At 41.6% G+C, this 20,021-nt stretch overlaps 1 protein-coding gene across 1 annotated transcript in view; it reads right to left on the reverse strand.

Annotated features, from left to right (window-relative positions):
• Positions 1 to 20,021, reverse strand: part of LOC124607325 (cholinesterase-like) — a 93,684-nt gene that overhangs the window by 63,953 nt on the left and 9,710 nt on the right. The window contains exons 2-4 of the mRNA XM_047139626.1: positions 17,901 to 18,035; positions 6,033 to 6,309; positions 1,234 to 1,419 (exon numbers count right to left, since the gene is read on the reverse strand). Coding sequence (XP_046995582.1) covers positions 1,234 to 1,419; positions 6,033 to 6,309; positions 17,901 to 18,035 — 598 coding nt within the window. The remainder of the gene's footprint in view (positions 1 to 1,233; positions 1,420 to 6,032; positions 6,310 to 17,900; positions 18,036 to 20,021) is intronic.

Below are 20,021 nucleotides of genomic sequence, written 5' to 3' on the forward strand. Positions count from 1 at the left end.
ACAATAACGTGCGAACAGTAACAAGTCTTCCGAACCAACTAGACGAAAAAAATGAAATACCTTTATTATAAGAGAAAACTAATAAGATGTTAATCAGCCACTCTGTACTAGGTGCTTTTGCAATATCAAATTGAGGAATCTGTAGCACAGAATATTGGAACATCCAAGTTCAGACTTACTCCTATCACACACATTACGGAAATTGTCGATGGAAACTTTCTCGATTTCTATAAACATGTTATGACTGCAGCAGACCTATAGAACGGCACTAAAAAGCTGGAACCTACCCACTGGAAAAAATATGACGCAGAGTGACCTCACCTAGTCTATCATTTCTCTGCCTTTCAGTCTATAAAAAAATTCATTTAAGGGTCGCAGATTTAATCAAGACTACTGGAATCTATATCATTGGGGTTAAGAAGTGGTGAAGGCGGGTAAGCTACAGCACAGACAGCATGAATATTACCAAACCCAGTCTCTTTTTTAATCTTGGAAATGGCTGACAGCATTTGTACACTGAAATTTAGTAGAGAAAATGACATCTGTGGCTATAGCCATTCTTAAGAAAAAGTACTTGTTATTATTGTCAGTGTTAAACAGACAAAAAGTTTAATCTAAAAATAGTTCAGTTCGTACTCAAAATCATGCTTGCTTGGTAACTAATTTCACCCGTCTTTCGTCACTCTGGAGTATTTCCTATAAAATTTACTGCATGTTAAATCAAATAATGTTTCGGGCAAGTAGCAGCGCCAATTGTGCTTGCACGGTTGTTAATCTTTAATATTTTACCACTAATATGCCGATGTGTTTGGTTCATAGATTTTAAATATATTTGTCACCACTCTATTACTTAATTAATACGTTTCCCTTTACTACTTCCCCACCTCTTACCTTCCGTCGACGTTTACATTCATATCATTTTAATAATCACTTTAATCAAAACAGCTCGTTTCACTTAAGATTCTTTTTATGTTTCGTCGCGTCAGGCGATCTTACCCGACCCTCAGGTCTTACCATCTGCCTAACTACTACACTACTTCCCAAAGCTCAACTAGAGAAACCCGCATTATCGAGGCGACAATGTCCAGGGAAGTCCGTTTCCCAAACTGCATGGTTCCCCACCCGGTGTGGTACTTTTACACTAGGAGAAAGCGACGTCCGAAAATCAAAACAGATTTACTTGAGAAACACCACAGCCTGTTAGTGTCCAGCTGATACAAATATTGCACAAACCTGCGGTCAGAGGTGAGATGAGATGTAAGGAGACGGACATGCCACCTGCGCTGCGTCCGTCCAGCGTCACACGCTGAGGATCACCACCGAAGCGCGCGATGTTGCTCTGCACCCAGGAGAGCCCCAGCAGCTGGTCTTTGAGTCCCGCGTTGCCAGAGACCACCTCGTCACCAGTGCTCAGGAAGCCTGCAATCCAACTGACACCTTAACGAGCTATCGCAGCTGGGACACAAGTCGTTGATACACCACAGATGATAAAACAACAACTGAAAGTGTTAATCTCACCTTTCCAAAATTATTCACCGAGTTACTGAAGTAAGTGAAGTGGCCCATCATTTATGAACGGCCTGTAGTGAGTCCCTGATATGGCTAAACGTCCCACGTGAATGCATCAACGGTAGTTTTTTTCACATGCTGTACGTAAAGCGTTCTCAAAGAAAGCGTTTGAGCCGACTGTTGTAGCGTGGAAGGCGACCAGCCACCTCAGATTTGGTTATTCTTAAACCTCATGACTGAGATGCAGACACATCAGATAACGAGTGATATGCCATTTGTACATCATTTACGCCGGTCGTAACATACTTCTCACACAATTATGCGACATGGGTCCCCAATAACTATACTTAATGCTTGTACATTCATACCCAGTAACGGAGAATAGCAATCAATGTATCAAGACCTTTTTCGATTCTACTCACGGTGCGAAAATTATCACCAGTGTTAGTATCTTCGGTTAACCAACATTTCATTTTTGTCACCGGTCATTCTGTTGTCTCAGAGATCATTGACATCCTAAGTACTGGTGGAGCACTTTAAGAGAGACCAGCCGAAATGCCACCAGAAATATTTCTACAAGAAGCAAATACGGCATACTGATGCTTAGTTTTTGGTACTTTGTATCGGAAAATATATCGAATATTCTGACGTACCGGAACGCAAGTACTTTCCTACTTTTAATGCTTCCTGATTATGATACCAACTTTGCATTTTAATGCAAATAGTTGCTTTTTTCTATAGAATTTGTAGGGTATGGCTTGGATGGAATTTGGACCGTAATAAGGCAACAACAGTACTGAAAACCGTTGACCCACCATCAGGAGACAACTGTATATTCCGTGTACCTACCTGTACGCTTCAAGCTCTTCAGTCTGTTCTATGCTGTTTAGCTATCAGACAAGTTTTTTCTACAGCTATTCACAATGCGTATAATGAAAATGCACTTTTTGGACACTGCTGGTGAATTAAACAAGAACCTATTTTGTACAGGGAATCATGTAACTCTCTTGTAAAATGCCTTTCCGAGACTGATGTTTGAAACACTCCTCGGGGATACTGACAAAAGGGAGATTGAGTCAATAATTAATTCACTGAAGACCAAGGACTCTCATGGATATGAAGGAGTACCTAGCAGAATATTAAAGGACTGTGCTGCACATGTTAGCCCCGTACATAGCCATATTTGTAATTTTTTCTTTAAGATTTGTCAGTTTCCTGAACGATTAAAGTACTCAGTAGTAAAGCCGCTTCATAAAAAGAGAGAAAGGGATAATGTAGACAATTTTAGACCTATGTCTATGTCATCGTTGTTCGCTACAGTTATTGAAAAGGCTGTGTATGTAAGGATAAGTAATAATTTTATTTCACATAACTTGCTATCAACTATGCAGTTCTGTTATAGAAGTGGTTTAACAACTGAAAATGCTATATTATCTTTCCTCTGTGAGTTACGGGTGGATTAAACAAAAGGTTTCGAACGCTAGGCAATTTTTTTTTTTTTTTTTTTTTGTTTTGTTTTAACTAAGGCGCTTGATTGTGTTGATCACAAAATATTGCTCCATAAGTTGGACGATTATGGAATACGAGGAGTAGCTCACAATTGGTTCACCTCTTACTTTAACAACAGACAACAACAGGTCATTCTCCACAGTGTTCAGAATGGTTATGATGTGGGGTCTGAGTGGGGCACAGTTAAATGGGGGGGGGGGGGGGGGGTGCCCTAGGGATCAGTGCTGGGGCCACTCCTGTTCCTTATTCATATAAGTGATATGCTCTCTAGTTTTACAGGTGATTCTAAAATATTTCTGCTTGCTGATGGCACTATCTTGGTAGTAAAGGATGTTGTGTGCAAGGCTGGCACAGTTTCAAACAGTGCAGCTGAAGACATAAGTTCATGGTTTGTAGAAAATAAACTAATGCTAAATCACAGTATAACCAAGTTTTTAAAGTTTCTAAAACACAATTCCACAAAACCCGACGTTTTAATTTCACAGAATGGTCATGTGATTAGTGAAACGGAACAGATAAAATTTCTAGGTGTTCGGATAGATAGTAAATTGTTGTGGAAAGTAAGTGATAGTTCGACGCTAAAATAAGTCTACTTGCTCATTTTCATTCGCTTATGACGTATGGTATTATATTTTGGGTAACTCTTCCCATTCTCAAAAGATATTTTCTCAGAAACGGGTGGTTCGGGCAAAAAGTGGTGTGAGTTCGCAAATCTCTTGTCGACCTCTGTTCATTACTCTAGGTATGCTGACATTGGCCTCTCAATATACATATATTCTTTACTGTCGTTTCTTGTTACCAGTATCAGCTCATTCCCAAAAATCAAGCACCTTTCCCTCAGTTAATACTAGGCAGAAATCCAGTCTGCAATTGGATCGCATTTCCTTGACTTCCGTGCAGAAAAGCGTGCAGTATACTGCTGCATCCACTTTCAGTAAGCTACCACAAGAACTCAAAAATCTTAGCAGTAATCCTCATGGGTTACTCCTTCTATTCTGTCGAGGAATTCCTTGAAAAATTAAGCTGATTTCTGTGTTATATTATTGATTGCTTTTACATAAATTTATGGCTTGCCTTTTTTTGGGTTCATAACCATTTTATTGTATCTGTTATTACTTTTATGTTGTTATTTCATGCACTGACACATTGCATGACCTCGGAGATTTGCTTCTCAGTTTGGTCCTACGGAACTAGACGTGTAAAATAAAAAAATAGATAAATAAAGCGGATATAGTATCGGTTTATGGCGAATGCTGCCAGACCGTTGGAGTAGTGGTGCGCTTGTATCTCAAAGATATCCTGATCTCGGCAGCAGAGAATCCTCAAATCATTACGAGGCTACTCGAGTGAGCGAATGGGATCTGTGAAAGCGTTATTCTACGAATACCATATTCCAACATATCTCGCGTTGGCGCCATCAACAGCTTCATACACTGACTTTCAGAATCGATTACAGTTCCTCAAATGGTATCAACGAACTCTGGAAAATGGTTCTGCGTCAACTGAAAATTCGCGCTAAATGAGGGAACTAGATAAACGATGTCGTTAACTTGTGATTGTTCGCTCACTGTTTCTCTAGAAATGCGCTACTGGACCCTATTTTATTGGTAAGAGTCTAAGCAGGAACATCTTATAGATATGCTATCGCAGACTAGAAGACATCCCATAGGACATACAGCTACTCGAAATATCTTGACAGATTAAAACTGTATGTCGGACTGAGACTCGAACCTGTGATCTTTGCCTTTCACGAGCAAGTGCTCAGCCAACTGAGGCATCCAAGCACAACTCACGACCCGTCACCACAGCTTTACTTCCATCAGTTAATCATTTACCTTGCAGACATCACAGAAATTCTCTGGTGAAGCTTGCAGAGCTAGTACTCCTGGAAGAAAGTGTATTGCGAAGACATGGTTAGCCACAGCATGGAGATTTGTTTACAGAATCAATTTTCACTCCGCAACAGAGTGTGTCTAATATGAAACTTGCTGGCTCATCAAAACATCCTCTCTCTCAGGAGTGCTAGTCTTGCAAGTTTCGCAGAAGAGCTTCTGTGGAGTTTAGAGGTTAGAAGTTGAACTGGTGGTAGTAAAGCTGTGAGGACGCGTCGTGAGTCGTGCTTCCGTAGCTCACGTGGTAGAGCACTTGCCAGCAAATGGAAAAGGTCCTCGATTCGATTTCCGGTCCAGCAAACACTTTTAATCTGCCAGGGGACTTCCTGTCAACAAACGCTACCGTACAGAGTGAGAATTCATTCTGCAAACGGCTATCTGTTTGGTATGAACATGATGGATGCACCGACCAGTCCACTCATACCATCTTAACAGATCATGTGGAGGTCGCTAGATGGTTCGGGAAACGCTCAGTGGCCTGTACTCTCTCCAAACATCTGTATTTTTATTTCAGCGGAAAATTAAAACAATAACTCTATGCTGAAACCCGGGCGTTTTTACAAAGATATCCTTCCCTGCGATAAGTCGAGATGAAATCCACTGTATTATATCGCCTATCCATAATCGCCTTATAGCATCTATCACCGTTCAGGGTAACCAGTTTGTGTCTTAGGTACGATACTCATGATAACACACAGATGAAATGCACCTGAGCGACGTGCTGGCTCACATTTGTTACAGTCAGGCAGGCGATCATGTAACCTCTTCTGATGCGAGGACAGTGATTTGTAGCTGTGTTACCTTGCTACCTGATACTTCGTCCAAGATAAGCACATGTCACAGACTTGAAGCTCCCTTCGAACACTCTTCCAAATGACACAGAAAACGGATACAGCTCCACTGAAACAAAATCTGTGTCGTAACTCAGTAGAAATGTTAATAATTACTTGAGTATCTCAAAGCAATCCCCATGTTATCCATTAACTTGGCAATACCGCCCCTCGAGGTATTTAGTCGTGCCAGCTGTATTTTGGCTGGCTTGTCTTAACTGCTTCACCCAGTAGTTACTGTTCTGATAATTTACCTTGTCTGTAACAATATTTTACGTTGTGTAATACATACCTAGCGGCCCAAGGCGGTAGTTGATGGTGACCAGTATAACTCCATACGAGACGAGGAAGTCCGGTCCAAACTTCTGGTCGGAGCCGCTGCCCCTGACGAAGCCGCCGCCGTGCACGTAGAAGAGCACGGGCAGCCCGGCGCCCTCCTGCGGCGCCCCTGGCACGTACACGTTCAGGTAGAGGCAGTCCTCCGAGCCCTCGCCCGTCTCCTGCACGCAGTCGCTGCCGTACTCCGTGGCGTTGCGCACGCCCTCCCAGCCACTGGCAGCTTGCGGAGGCTGCCGGAAATTAACTGTCAGCTTCTGTCTCACTTGTACATACACATTTTCCTATCTCATATGGACATGTTCCGAAAGTGACTGCCTTATAAGCAGTGGAGGTTTTAAATTTGATCGAATGCCTTTCAACAAAGGTATTCGCCCTTTTATAATAGTCATAAATTCTGTCAGTCCTCAATCCCTGACTCACCTTCCTGATATGCATTTGTTTAACGATGATAAAACATACCGAGAAATCACGTTTTAATGATAGACAATACAGAACGTCCCCTTGTTGGTGGACTTTCAAGAAGGAATTTCGTACAAAGTGCGATGTCCTTCCCATATGGTATTACTCTCCTATGGCCAAAATTAGATGAGTAGATCACATAACTAATGAGGAAGTATTGAACAGGATTGGGGAGAAGAGATGTTTGTGGCACAACTAGACTATAAGAAGGGATCGGTTGGTAGGACATGTTCTGAGGCATCAAGGGATTACCAGTTTAGTATTGGAGGGCAGCGTGGAGGGTAAAAATCGTAGAAGGAGACCAAGAGATGAATATACTAAGCAGATTCAGTAGGATGTAGGTTGCAGTAGGTACTGGGAGATGAAGAAGCCTGCACAGGCTAGAGTAGCCTGGAGAGCTGCATCAAACCAGTCTCAGGACTGAAGACCACAACAACAACATGGCCAAGATGCGTACTTCGCCGAGCAGCCCGATAAGAGGGTAGCTTGTACAATGAAGTGCAGTTACCACACTCTGAAGTAAATATTGTTTTGCGATGCAGATCATTTGACATACAGTTCTGAATACATCAAAAAAATTTCTACTGTGCAATCGAAATCACAAATAACATCAATAAACATTTGTTTTCCACATAATTTCACCAGACGAGATGTAACTCTCCCTCATAAAACAGTACATTGTTTGCTCTGGTGCACTGTAGTTCATGCAGAACTTGTCCCAGGATACAATATCACCCTTCAACTGTAATGTAAGTCATGGCAATCAAGTGGTACGTATGTTCCTTTTGGCTGAGTGGATTCATCGTAATCAGATTTTTCGATATGGAGGCATGACAGAATGACCACGACCACAACATGAATGAAGGTGCTTGATTCGTTGGTGTATCAACGCAGATTGTCAAATATTTCCTTAAGAAACGATGTGTCACTCACAGCCGTATAATACAGCGTAAGAACAGTGCTTGTAAGAATCCTCAGCCAACAGTAACCAGCGATTGTTATTACGCTTAGCCAATCACAATCTCTTCAGACACAACAAGGAAATGCTGCTCCCATTGAGTTTAGAGCAACTTCAAACTTTTTCCAAGATAATTTTACGAAAGCAATTGCATCAAAGGGATTTTTTGAAGTTATGTTACCTGCCAAAAGGGTATTACAGTGTCACATAAGTCGGAGTATCTTCAGTAGGTCAGACAACACATAAACTGGATAGCAGCCGATTGGAGACATGCGTTGTGATCCGACGTGTCGCAATTTAGATTCTAACACTGGAAATCGTAGAGCGCACCGACAGCCTAAGGAAGTGTTCAAGTGAGCTCATAGGCCAAGCCAAACACCTTACACTAATACTTCGGAATTTTTCAGGAAGTGACTTGAGCTATTCCTTATATTTACAACGAAAATGAATCAGGATGGTTATTTAAAAGTTCGCTGTGAGCAGTTGTTCTGTATCCAGAATGAGATTTTCACTCTGCAGCGGAGTGTGCGCTGATATGAAACTTCCTGGCAGATTAAAACTGTGTGCCCGACCGACACTCGAACTCGGGACCTTTGCCTTTCGCGGGCAAGTGCTCTACCAACTGAGCTACCGAAGCACGACTCACGACAGGTCCTCACAGCTTTACTTCTGCCAGTACCTCGTCTCCTACCTTCCAAACTTTACAGAAGCTCTCCTGCGAACCATGCAGAGCTTCTGTAAAGTTTGGAAGGTAGGAGACGAGGTACTGGCAGAAGTAAAGCTGTGAGGACCCGTCGTGAGTCGTGCTTCGGTAGCTCAGTTGGTAGAGCACTTGCCCGCGAAAGGCAAAGGTCCCGAGTTCGAGTCTCGGTCGGGCACACAGTTTTAATCTGCCAGGAAGTTTCATATCAGCGCACACTCCGCTGCAGAGTGAAAATCTCATTCTGGAAACATCCCCCAAGGCTGTGGCTAAGCCATGTCTCCGCAGTATCCTTTCTTTCAGGAGTGCTAGTTCTACATGGTTCGCAGGAGAGCTTCTGTAAAGTTTGGAAGGTAGGAGACGAGGTACTGGCAGAAGTAAAGCTATGAGGACCGGTCGTGAGTCGTGCTTCGGTAGCTCAGTTGCTAGAGCACTTGCCCGCGAAAGGCAAAGGTCCCGAGTTCGAGTCTCGGTCGGGCACACAGTTTTAATCTGCCAGGAAGTTTCAGTTGTTCTGTAGTCACTCCCATTCACCAAGATTATGACAGTCATGTTCACAGGATTACAAGCGTACAATCCTGCTGTGATGAACACAGGAACACTATCACTCTTTGACTGACCCATTATATCACATGATCTTAACCCCATAGTGAATGTCTGGTCTATTAGGGACAGCAGGTGAAAATTTGTGATCGACATTCCTGCCATTTCGTAGCTCTTTTGGAGCTAATATTCAATGAGTGGCTTCAATGAGCAACAGCTTAACCGAAATTGCGAATATGGGATGGTTACGCTACAAAATATTGAATTTCGAGCATTTTCCTTTCCTTTTAAGGTAAAGGTAAATCTCTCACCGCCGCGCCGGGTAGCCACGCGGTCAAAGGCGGCTTGTCACGATTCGCGTGGCTGCCCCCATCGGAGGTTCGAGTCCTACCCCGGGCATGGGTGTGCGTAAGCTAGTTTAAGTTAGATTAAAGTAGTGTGTAAGCCTAGAGACCGATGACCTCAGCAGTTTGGTCCCATAGTACCTTAACACAAAAAAATCTGTCACCAGACTCAAGGCAGGTTTCAGTTACTAGTACTGTGTGAGATGTGGCAATGGTATGTCATCTCACTTGGAGTTAATAAGTTGGCGAATCAAAATAATGATTAAGAGAAGGAAGCATGTGGACACCAATATAGATGGATGTGAATTTTTATTAAAGTGAGATCGTGAAAACCACCTCATGATCTAAGATTGGGATTACGATATATTTTACTTTTGACTAGGGGTGATAATCCGAATTCGTAGTAGGCGGCGGCGATCGTAAGAAGTCATTATCTGGAATGAGTGTGTAAAGGCACAAAAGAAGTGCAGGAAGCATGGCGGGAGTTCAGACTATGGCGTCTTGAAGTCTGGAAGCATACTAGAAGGGGCAAAACTAAAAATACGACGCAGTTTGCAGGGGCGGACACCGCCTCAGATATGATTTGGTGGTGCAGTCCACCAGAAGAAACGAAAAACAGTCCATCATAAAACAATGTATTATCAGAGTCAGGATGCGGTGGAAACTATTTCGCGTATCATTCTGAAATTTTCTGCGTTTTAGTGATCTAGTTAGGTCTCTAAATTATGCGGAGGATTAATATTATTAAAGTGTACTTTTTGACGTCATTGCAGTCCATAAATGTTAACTTAGCAGTGAGGATGTTGGAAGAGGTCGGATTTCTGTTGAATGGCAGAACCACATGCGTGCCCTAATAAGTCTTTTTGCTGATGTCGAGCTGACAACATCCAATCACTTAAAGTCGTGCAGACAGTGAACTGGTGTTGGTAAAGTTTAAATGCTGAAATGTTCAAATGTATGTGAATCTCTAAGAGACCAAACTGCTTAGGTCATCGATCCCTAGACTTACACACTACTGAAACTAACTGAAACTAATTTATGCTAAGGACAACACACACACACACACACACACACACACACACACACACACACACACACCCATGCCCGAGGGAGGTCTCGGACCTCCGGCGGGAGGGGCAGCGCAGTCAGTGACATGGCGCCTCTAACCGCGTGGCCACTCCGAGCGGCTGTGGTAAAGTACGAGGGCTATCCACAAAGTACATTATGTTTTCGAATTAAAAATAAATAAAGTATTGGAAATTTTTTTTGTTATATGCAGATGAAAGCCACACTTAAATACTACTTTTCTACATAATTGCCATTTAAATTAAGGCACTTATCGTAGCGATGGACGAGCTTGGAAATTCCTTCGTCGTAAAATTCGACCGCCTGCGCGTTCAACCACGTGGTTAATCAGTAACCCGGTAGAAATACGATTTTTGTGGATTTGCTGGAAAGAGGCACTACAGTAAACTCTCAAAGGTATGGCCAAACTCTGCACAACCTCAGAAGAGCAATACAAAACAAGCGCAGGGGAAAGTTGGGCTCAAAGATCTTGCTGATTCACGACCACGCCCGGGCCCACACGGCAAATGCCACTCGTGAAGTTCTCGAATCTTTTAAGTGGGAGTTGTTTCCTCATCCGCCATACAGTCCCGACCTGGCACCGAGCGACTTCCACTTATTCCCAGCAATGAAGAAGTGGTTGGCTATGCAGCGTTTTGATGACGACGCACAGCTTCAAGAGGAGGTAACCACGTGGTTGAAGGCGCAGGCGGCCGAATTTTACGACGAAGGAATTTCCAAGCTCGTCCATCGCTACAATAAGTGCCTTAATTTAAATGGCAACTATGTAGAAAAGTAGTATTTAAGTGTGGCTTTCATCTGTACATAATAAAAAAGGTTTCCAGTACTTTATTTATTTTTAATTCCAAAACGTAATGTACTTTGTGGATAGCCCACGTATATTTTGACTTGTAACAATCTACACAGTCTTAGACGCTTACAGATAATGAACAAAAGCTTATGATGTAGGAGGCGACGTCACTCCAAGTCATGTATGTAAGTGGGACAATGTTACCTATCTGGTTGCCTCAGTGTTGCGATTATGCTACTACTGTAGTTTTTTACGTGCTGGAAAATATCGAGTCATTGATTGCTAGCGGATCCAAAACTACCCTGACGTTGTTATTTTACGCCCAGGGATTGAGAGAGCGTAATGCATATGTCGCATAGTACTGCGGCGTTGTGGCAGGTTGAAGTTGCAAATTCAAGTGCGCATAACTATTTCGTTCGGGGCGATAGAGCAGTGTTGATGAGGAGTAGTTATGGTCACGTGCGCTTCGTGAATTCTGATAAACGCTCTCGTAACTTTCGTCGGCAACTGACGCAACGAATATACACCTACCAAAGTGGAAGACACTGGATCTCATCAATATATTAAAATTTTACTAAATTTTTTTGCTATTTAAGGGTGCAACAACGGCTCTCGGAGTGTTGTTCATCCTCAGATATCACATGCTGAAGCGCAGTGTACTACCATCTGTACTACAAATAAGAGCAGGTAACTTTAAGTGCTTAAGGATGTGCGGATGAGCTTCGAAGACACCGCACCATCAGCAAGGTCTTCAGCCACGCTCCCACGAGGCTTCCGCTTGCTGGTACAGGAAGTTTGTTTCACAGCGCGTTATCTGTTGGGGTATGAGCAGATATTTATTCTTGAAATCAACCGACTGATTTTGTTCCAGCTAACATCAAACGGAGTAAACGAAATTAACTTCAAACACGAGAGAATTTAACAAACGTTCCATGTGTTACGGGCGGTGTGTTTTTGTATTCAACGTGTAGTCTGAAATACAGCTCAACTCGACGTTTTTCTCATTAATGAGCTTTTCCAGAGGATAAGTTACGCACAAAAATGCTATAAGCGACCGGGATCTAACTCTCAAACTTCTGCATCCGTAATTTAGCTCTTAACAAGCGATCCACCGAACCACAGTACCTTTTTTTGATTTAGAGTTTTGATTTGTTGTTTCACGAAATAGCCAACAAACCTGAAGATGTGTACTGTGGAGCTGCAAATCTAGATTTTGCTTAGAACTAATAGAAAAATAGACATGACTCAACACTTGCCTAACTATATGTGATGTGCACAGAATTTTCACAACTTAGCAATTAGTTAATGACAGCTCCAGAAAGAGTTAAAAGGTACATCCTTTGCTGTAGACTAAATCATAATAAAATTTTTAACACGTAACTTTGGCGCCATTTGACTATATTATGCCTTTGTTATTATTTCCACCATCGTGATTTCAGTAGTTTTACCACTATATAGTACATCTGGGAAAGACATCAGTCCATGAACTAAAATATGTAGGTGGTGACGTGTTATGCAGACATGTCCGACATGGACTAATATCTTTCCAAGTTGCAGCTGACAATGACTCAAAGACTGAAATCGCAATTGTCCAATTAATAAAAAATGCCTACAGCCAAATGAAGTCATTTATGGTATCATTTAAAACTTGAAAAGTGTACCTTCTGTCTGAGATTTATGAACTGGGACTTTTTTTGAACAAAATTTTCTATTAAAGAATATACCAGTTAGTTCTCACTTTCAATCTTTAACATTCATAGCCCGAACTCCTGCATCTCTACAACGACATCAGAGACATTTGGATTTACATTCTTTATCAGTTTTAAGTGATACCTCATGAAACAATTTACCCATGTAATTTGAGGTAAAACAACTTCTAGGTTCTAGGTCCTGTTATGTTTCGCTTTTAAAATTGGTCAGTAAGACCCGTTTGATTAAATATCGTCAATACGGAACTCCAAGTGTGCTCACAACGCACAATTCACACCATTCATAACAATCTGAGTTAACGACGAGGGTCTGCTCTTCCCTATGAACGATTGTGAATGACTGAATGCGTGATTGAATTTGTTCTTAAAATTCCACCAGTAACCCGGGTCAGCAATATTGTGTGTGAGTTTTACCAATCAAACTGTAAAATTTGTACTGGTGCGCGTTCGCTCCCAGTACAAGTGATGGGCCGCTTTTCCACGTTCTCTCCTATTATGACGCCACGAGCGAAATTGCCAGAGGCTAGATACTCAGTTTGTTTCCAGCTACGTAAGTAAAGTGCCTGCAAATAAGTTGCAACACCAAGGAGGAGTTATGGGACATAAGCGAAAGTTGTCATGCGTATCTGAAAGATAATGTCTGTTCGTGTTTCAAGCCAGCCGCGTAAGAGTGGCACTGGTATCGCCGCCGGCCGGGGTGGCCGAGCGGTTGTAGGCGCTACAGTCTGGAACGGCGTGACCGCTACGGTCGCGTGTTCGAATCTTGCCTCGGGCATGGATGTGTGTGATGTCCTTTGGTTAGATAGGTTTAATTATTTCTAAGTTCTAGGGGACTGATGACCTCAGATGTTAAGTCCCATAGTGCTCAGAGCCATTTGAACCGTTTGTTCTCAAGGTTAAACTTGTCTCAAAGATTTTGTACAGTGGATGCAAATCAGCAGAAAGCAGAAGTGACTCAAGAAGAATTGGAAGACATTTTAGTGCAAAGCACGGAGAATATACCTCCTGGTTGTTATGGCCAACCAGCGGAACTGTATCAAGCAAATGAAGTCGAAACTAATTGCCGCTTGAATGAACTGATGGAACCAAACAACTCCATTCCACCAGAATTTGAACATGGGACTGTAGCCTTACAACCTAAAAAACAGTGCAGTAACACCCTCAAGAATTTTTGACCTATTACGCTGTTCAGTAGCGATTATAAAATATTCGTCCATGTAGTAAGCGAAAGGCTGAAGACAGTCATGAATAAGATTACTGGAAAATGCCAAACAAGTGTTGACAGAGGCAGATCAATTTACCACACACTAACGAGCCATAGCGATATAATATCAAAGAGTAGTCTTGGAGGATGAAATGCACCGTCGTAACGTTATAATTAGAAAATACCTTCGATAGGATGAGCCATCAGTTCCTTTTTCACATACTGCATGAAACAAGATTCCCGCACCAGTGCACCTGAATAATACAAAATATGTTCAGAAACAGTATTCAAGGATTTTATTTAATGGTCACCTCAGTGGCTCTATTAATATTGACAGTTCAGTAAGTTTAGTCAGTTCAGTTGCTATCATGGTATCATTTTCCATTACTATCGAACCACTGCTTACTATACAGAGGAAACAGCTACAAATTTTGACTATCAATGGACGGAACTTTGTGTGTCGCGGTTACGCAGATGATTGTGGATTTGTTGCCATGAACACAGAAGAAATAGAGTCTCCACCTGAAACAATACAGAAATATGAAGCTGCATCTAGTGCCAACTGAACTGGAAAATATACGGATTAAAAAATATCGGACCCGGCATAGCTCTGTAAGACCATACACAATTAAAAGACCTTTCTAGAATGAAATTGAGGGTAGAATTAAGGAAAAGGATACAGAACACTACTGACATAAATAATAGAGAAATATTCAACAAAATTATATCATGCTTACGGCTTAAAGCGTGAGGAAATTAGATACATTAGAAAAACATGTACTGGTACCTACCTATATCATATCCAACTTAGACTATGTTCCGAAAGTGTTACCAATTCCCAGCGGCACACTAGAAAAGTTGTTGTCCGCCATTGGCCAGTTTGTAGCCAGAGGAAATATCTTTGAAGACGAATATGATACGCTGACTTCCCCATGCGGAACGGTGGGTTGAACCACAGGGACGTACGCAAAAAGGCATAAACTCTTTCTTTTAACAGACATACAATTGAGTATAACTATTCTCCGAAGAGTGCTCGTTGTATACCTGGTCAATTAAATATCACCTCCTCACGTAAATGTTCCGTTTGATGTTAATCACGTTTCACGTGATCTCTACCATTTCAGGCGCTTCCTTGGAGAATACAGTTACGTTGGAACAAGGATTCCGGCAAAGCAAATATAGGTGGAGAAGTAAATTTATAAAATTCTGGTAGAATCCAAGCCCATGAGAAATATAGAAGAAAAAGACAAGGATCATAACTGGTGTGTTATTTGGGATACTATCTACGCACAAAAATTGCTATCCAACGTGAGCAACAAATGTCATACTATATTCCATTCAATTAGCTAATTAATGTATGTGCAACACGTGCATCCTATGAGATAGTGAAAGCCAGACTTTCGCTTGTGACAAGATCAGACAGATATGGTGCTTTATTCAGCTGCCGTACTCGAATACCCCCAGATACCACAACACCAGCAAACTTCCCCAGTCCGGATGCCGTGCCATATGCTAAGCTCAAAAGGATTTCGGTAAACTGATTAAAAGGACAAACAGTTTACTATATTCTACACGACGAAGAAAAAATTGAAGAAGACTTCACGTACCTCACGATACAGCGTCAAAGGCTGCCGGCGTCAAACAGTATAAAGAGAACTTCGCAAATATCTTAAGTATAACAAAGTAATATAACAGAAATCGCAGGAAGGTATAGTAAACGATGAGTTCAGCAGACCTGATCAAATAGTCAGAACGATACGCCCTATCCGTTATAAATTTGAGCGTGATCCTTTAATTCGGAAAGACAAAGTGGATACTACGTTACTGAAGATAACAATTAATGACCAAGCAAGCAATCAGCACAATGTGTGTGTGTGTGTGTGTGTGTGTGTGTGTATGTTTGTGTGTACGTGTGAGTGCTTGTATATGTATCTACGCATTTATTTACGCAAGACATTTATTCAAGTTACATTAGCCGGGAATGTGAAGGCCATGGCGAGAAACCCTTTATACGTATATTTAGTACACATGAATAAGTCACTGTTGAGAAGACTGACAAACTAGACTGTCATGCAAGATTTTTAAGTTCCCGTTATTCAGTTACAAACTAGAGCACTTTCAGTTCATCTGTCAAACTACAAATATGTCATCACTTACAGTTAGAAGAAGAAAGTTTGAGATTTAGGAGAACATACAAATTTTAGTTCATTTTGAGAGGAAGATTTAAGTACTTCAAGATATTTCGAAAGTATCTGAAGGAAGCTAGGAAGCTCTCATCTCGCTCGGACGACGCATTTTTCAGTCTTCGTTTTAGCCTAGGCTTCAACTCTCAACGATGTGAGGACACACCAGAGAGAACACGTAGTGCGGATTTCACGTTGAACTGCAGGTCCCTTTCTCCCTCGCTGGATAACTGGTGTAGATCAGAGACATGCAACTCAACGAAAAGGCATTTGTAGTAGTCCACTGAGACACATGAAATTATTATTACCATCTACATAAATAATTAAATTTATACCTAACCCTGAGAGCTCGAGCCTCACTGGGAATTATGCGGTTTTTCATTTTTCTCAAATAAACTGCCACTCTTTGTGATAATGATCTCATTCTTTTATTGATTTCAGCCCACCGTTCAGTCCAGATTCGTTTTCACACGAAAGTCTCAAACCATCGACGTGACTTAAATAAGTGTGCTCTAAAAAAGAGAATGAAGTGGTCTTATTGAAATGAAATCAAGGCCGTTCTCTGCGACCGCGCCTACCACTACGCACATGTTTTAATACATCCTGCTTATCCGTTACGCTAATAATTTATTGAGGGTACCTGACTAGATACCTCTATAGGGATTATTCAATATTATACAATCGGGTGATAAAAATAGATTCAGTGGTTCGTGAACGTGACGTTAGAAGAAAAAATTAATGAGTTTAGCCCCAGAACTTGAGTAAGAGGATTTATAGCAGATATTCCCACATAAAGTATTTTTGTAAGTACCAGAAAAGTTTGTTAGGTAGACCCCTTCTTACACAAACGACATGTTGACCAACCTGCTGGGATCTTCTAGTGTTCACTGTTAGCTAAACACTGTGAAATATCAGCGTTATGTTTACTTCTACTGAAGAGTAACCTAGGAGAGTTGTCGGAACATAGATTTCATGTGAAGAAACTGAAGAAGTACCAGCCGTACGTACCCATGTAGTCTGCTGTCGTTTCTATTGTCATTTTAGAGTTTCCTTCGAGTATTGTTAAGTTGTAAATGGATATAGGTGCAGATCGAGTGTCATCAAAATAATCAGGACGCTCAAAGCTAATAGGCTGACTTTTTTGGGACGCATCTGGAAACAGAGGTCACCCGCAGGCAGATTTGTTGAGTATCACTTACTATGCCCATGATAATGAAAGCATGCCGAAACAGTGAATTAAAATTTGTACCAAGGCCAGAATACAAACCTGGGACTCCTACTCACTAGACAGATGCGCTAACCACGGCACGAGTATGACACTGTGAGTGAATAACTGCAAGGATTAACATGGCCTAGTATGTCTCCCTCCCCATCACAAACTCCAATTCTCGCCTCAGTCCATGTCGATGTTCCCCTTCTTAATTCGTATCAGAACCGCAGAGACTCTCCAACGTTGGAATAGCACCTTCCCATTTAACGCAATGGGGACACTCCTGCCTGTACCTCAGGCGTATGTAAAATATTACTCATATAAATTATATGTTGCAGAGACATGTTAAGTCTCAACTTCATCCATGGTAACGAATACAGGCCGAAACAATGAACGAAAATTCCAAGATAATCGGTGCAGCTGTGTTAGCCACAGAGTCAGGAACTAACAGTGCTTAGTACATTTTAATAGTGAGCAGAAGATGTGGGTTCAAATCCCGGCCTTGGTAAAAAATTTTAATTCATTGCTTTGGCATGTATTCTCTATCATAGATAAAGATGAGACTTAATATGTCTCTGGAACATCTAATTTATATGATCATTACTTACTGTGTCGTTCACACAGTGAGTACTCACCTGGAAGCGCAGCTCCCCGAGTGGAGGCTGAGCATAGGGGATGCCCAGGAATGCCGTGTAGGACGCGTTGTAGACGCTCGTGGCCGTGGTCCCTCTAAGTGTGCCCTGCTGCACTGTCACCAGCACGTCGTCACCCTGTAGAAACGTCACCTCATTTCATTTACGAGTGAATACACGAGTTATAACAGTTATAGTTTCTTTTATTCTGCAGAGTTGAACCATTATTATATTTTTATTCACAGGGTACCGTTAATATTTCGTAAGACTACGCTCTAAACACATCTTCACTAGGGTGGTCCTTAGTGGCAGGTAATTTTTCGGAAGGTAAAATTGTCATGTTCACAAACTAAAAAAGAAAAAAACAGAATATGTAAAATTTCTGCTCAGTTAGAAATAACTGCAAAGTGATTTGCGAACACCTTGCAGATGGAACATGTTATACGAAACAGGTAATTTAAAAGTTGTAGACTTGACAGCAAAAAAAGTGGGTCACTGCCGAATACAACCAACATAACTTATATGCGTTGCAGGTCCTCTAAACACCAAAACCCCGTGGGGTACAGTCATTTGACTGCACACAATGGGTACTGCAGGAGACTACTAGAGACCAAAGGTCTTTATGGCAGGCAGTCTAAGCATCAACTAATATCGTCATATAAAACATATTAGAAAACACCTTCTTAGCGATGAGACACCCCATAACACTCATAAACTAACCTTAATTACAACAAGTGACATTCCAAAAGTTCTGAGAAAACGGATTATTGTACATTATTGTACAGTAATTCATTGTCAAAATTAAATACTTGAGACAATATGTGGAGTTACAAAGCTGAACGGCAATTGGAAAAAAGTTTTTCGCTCTCGAAAAGATTTTCCATCCACGTGCTGAACGTCGCTCAACGGCGAGTGGCTCTGGAAATTGGATATTGAACGAAACAGTAAAAAACGCGATTAACGGCCACAAGCACTCTACAGAAATCTCAACATTAACAGCGAATAACCAGTAATATCATTGTTCTCGTAACACATCAACAGCTACGTGTACACAAATTTGAATTTTAAATCACATGACCAACATCGTCGTTCTGGACCTGGATTCAAACCCAGCACCTATAGCCATTGCTAACTAAACTAAGCTTTGTTTGTTCCTTATTGAGACCCGATCTCTAGGCATAAAGAGACGTGTAGACGTTTGCACTAATATCAGTTATCAATTCAGATCTTGAAAATAAATGACGAGAATGTTTGTACTGAATTGGGAATCCTGTCATAACAGTTACCTACCTGGAAACTACCCCCAACGACGTTTAATATGGTGTCTTTCACAAGGAACAAGGTATGCTCATGTTTAAAATTTAAATGCCATCATGTAAAGCTTGTGACAGGGATGCGAACCCAGCAACTAATCGGATTGTTAATAAAGTACGTAAAATCAGAAGTTAAATATCAAATATTTTCACCAATAGCGAGATGTTGTAACCTTAAATGACGATAGAATTGTTTTCGCCTGACTGGGATTCGAACCCAGCATCTAGTGCCGTCGTTTTCTAGCCAGGACGCCGGCCGGAGTGGCCGAGCGGCTCTACGCGCTACATTCTGGAACCGCGCGACTGCTACAGTCACATGTTCGAATCCTGCCTCGGGCATGGATGTATGTGATGTCCTTAGTTAGGTTCAAGTGGTTCTAGGGGACTGATGACCTCAGAAGTTAAGTCCTATAGTGCTCAGAGCGATTTGAACCATTTTTTTCTAGCCAGGAACAGACGATAAATAGCTATTGTTGATTCACCAGTAGCGAGATGTGCGCATGTATAGCTAGACATCATGCGTCGAAAAGTTCTGTGCAGAATGGAATTCAAACCCCGCACACTTGGTCTTGAAGACACTTTAACAATCAAATTCTTTTCCAATAATAGCTAGGAATGGCATGTTTGTACTTTCAATGACGTGATGGATAATACTCTGCTGGCTAGAAGTTGAATCCACAACATATCTTCGTTGGTAATCACAACGAACACAACGTCAAACCCAAATCCGTTTTTGCCAGTAGGATGGAGAGGAATGTTTGAACTTGAAAAGATGTAAGGAAACGTTTGATCTTGTAATGTCGTGATAAAA

The sequence above is a fragment of the Schistocerca americana genome, chromosome 3, assembly GCF_021461395.2.
Source record: "Schistocerca americana isolate TAMUIC-IGC-003095 chromosome 3, iqSchAmer2.1, whole genome shotgun sequence".
Lineage (NCBI taxonomy): Eukaryota > Metazoa > Arthropoda > Insecta > Orthoptera > Acrididae > Schistocerca > Schistocerca americana.